This window comes from Haliaeetus leucocephalus, unplaced genomic scaffold (assembly GCF_000737465.1).
Source record: "Haliaeetus leucocephalus isolate CR32 unplaced genomic scaffold, Haliaeetus_leucocephalus-4.0 Scaffold517, whole genome shotgun sequence".
Taxonomy (NCBI): Eukaryota; Metazoa; Chordata; class Aves; order Accipitriformes; family Accipitridae; genus Haliaeetus; species Haliaeetus leucocephalus.
This window is the reverse complement of record NW_010972953.1, coordinates 5,109,254-5,110,050: the sequence shown is the minus strand read 5'-3', so window position 1 is coordinate 5,110,050 and position 797 is coordinate 5,109,254. Positions and strand designations below refer to the sequence as shown.

General features: G+C 64.0%; 1 protein-coding gene across 1 annotated transcript in view; it reads left to right on the top strand.

Annotated features, from left to right (window-relative positions):
* Positions 1 to 391: 391 nt before the first annotated feature.
* Positions 392 to 797, top strand: part of ID3 (inhibitor of DNA binding 3, dominant negative helix-loop-helix protein) — a 9,662-nt gene continuing 9,256 nt past the window's right edge. Inside the window, exon 1 of the mRNA XM_010576371.1 lies at positions 392 to 712. Coding sequence (XP_010574673.1) covers positions 392 to 712 — 321 coding nt within the window. The remainder of the gene's footprint in view (positions 713 to 797) is intronic.

The window sequence follows — 797 nt, the reverse complement described above, 5'->3', positions numbered from 1 at the left end:
TAGGGGGGGGCGGTGCCTCTCGCTTCATTGAGATGCAAGGGTGGGGTTTACGGCTTCATTTACATATAAGGGGTGGTGCTCCCGCTTCGTTTGCATACAGGGGGCGTGGCCCCGCCCGCTGCCTATATAAGGGGCGGCGCGGGGCTGCCCCCTCCCCAGTGCGCCAGCGAGGTCCGAGGGTTCGAGGCTCCGGGGGGGGGTGATAGAGCCAGGGCTCGGGGGGGTCCAAGCTTTGGTGGTCCCGGTGCTCGGAGATCCCAGCAGAGCCCCAGCCGTCGCGGCACCCACCGGCACCACCACCGGGCATTCTTTCTTCCCTCTCCCCCCCTCCCCTCCTCCCCTTCCCCTCCCCTTTCCCATCCTGCGTCCCCAGGCGAGCTCTAACCCCACGATGAAAGCCATCAGCCCGGTACGATCCGTCCGGAGTTGCTACGAGGCCGTTTGCTGCCTCTCGGAGCAGAGTCTGGCCATCGCCCGGGGGAGCAACAACAAGAGCCCGGCTTTGGAGGAACCCATGAACTTACTCTACGATATGAACGATTGCTATTCCAAGTTGCGGGAACTGGTGCCGGGCATCCCGCAAGGCAGCAAGGTGAGCCAGGTGGAGATCCTCCAGCATGTCATCGACTACATCTTCGACCTCCAGATCGTGCTGGAGGAGGGGGCCAAGGGACGCGACCCCTCCTCCGAGGCCACCCTGCTCTCCCTTAAGGTAAGGGCTGCTTTAGGCTGGGGCGAGGGGGATATGTTGGGTTTGGGGAGGGGGGGACCGGACGAAGACACGGAGGGGACATGTA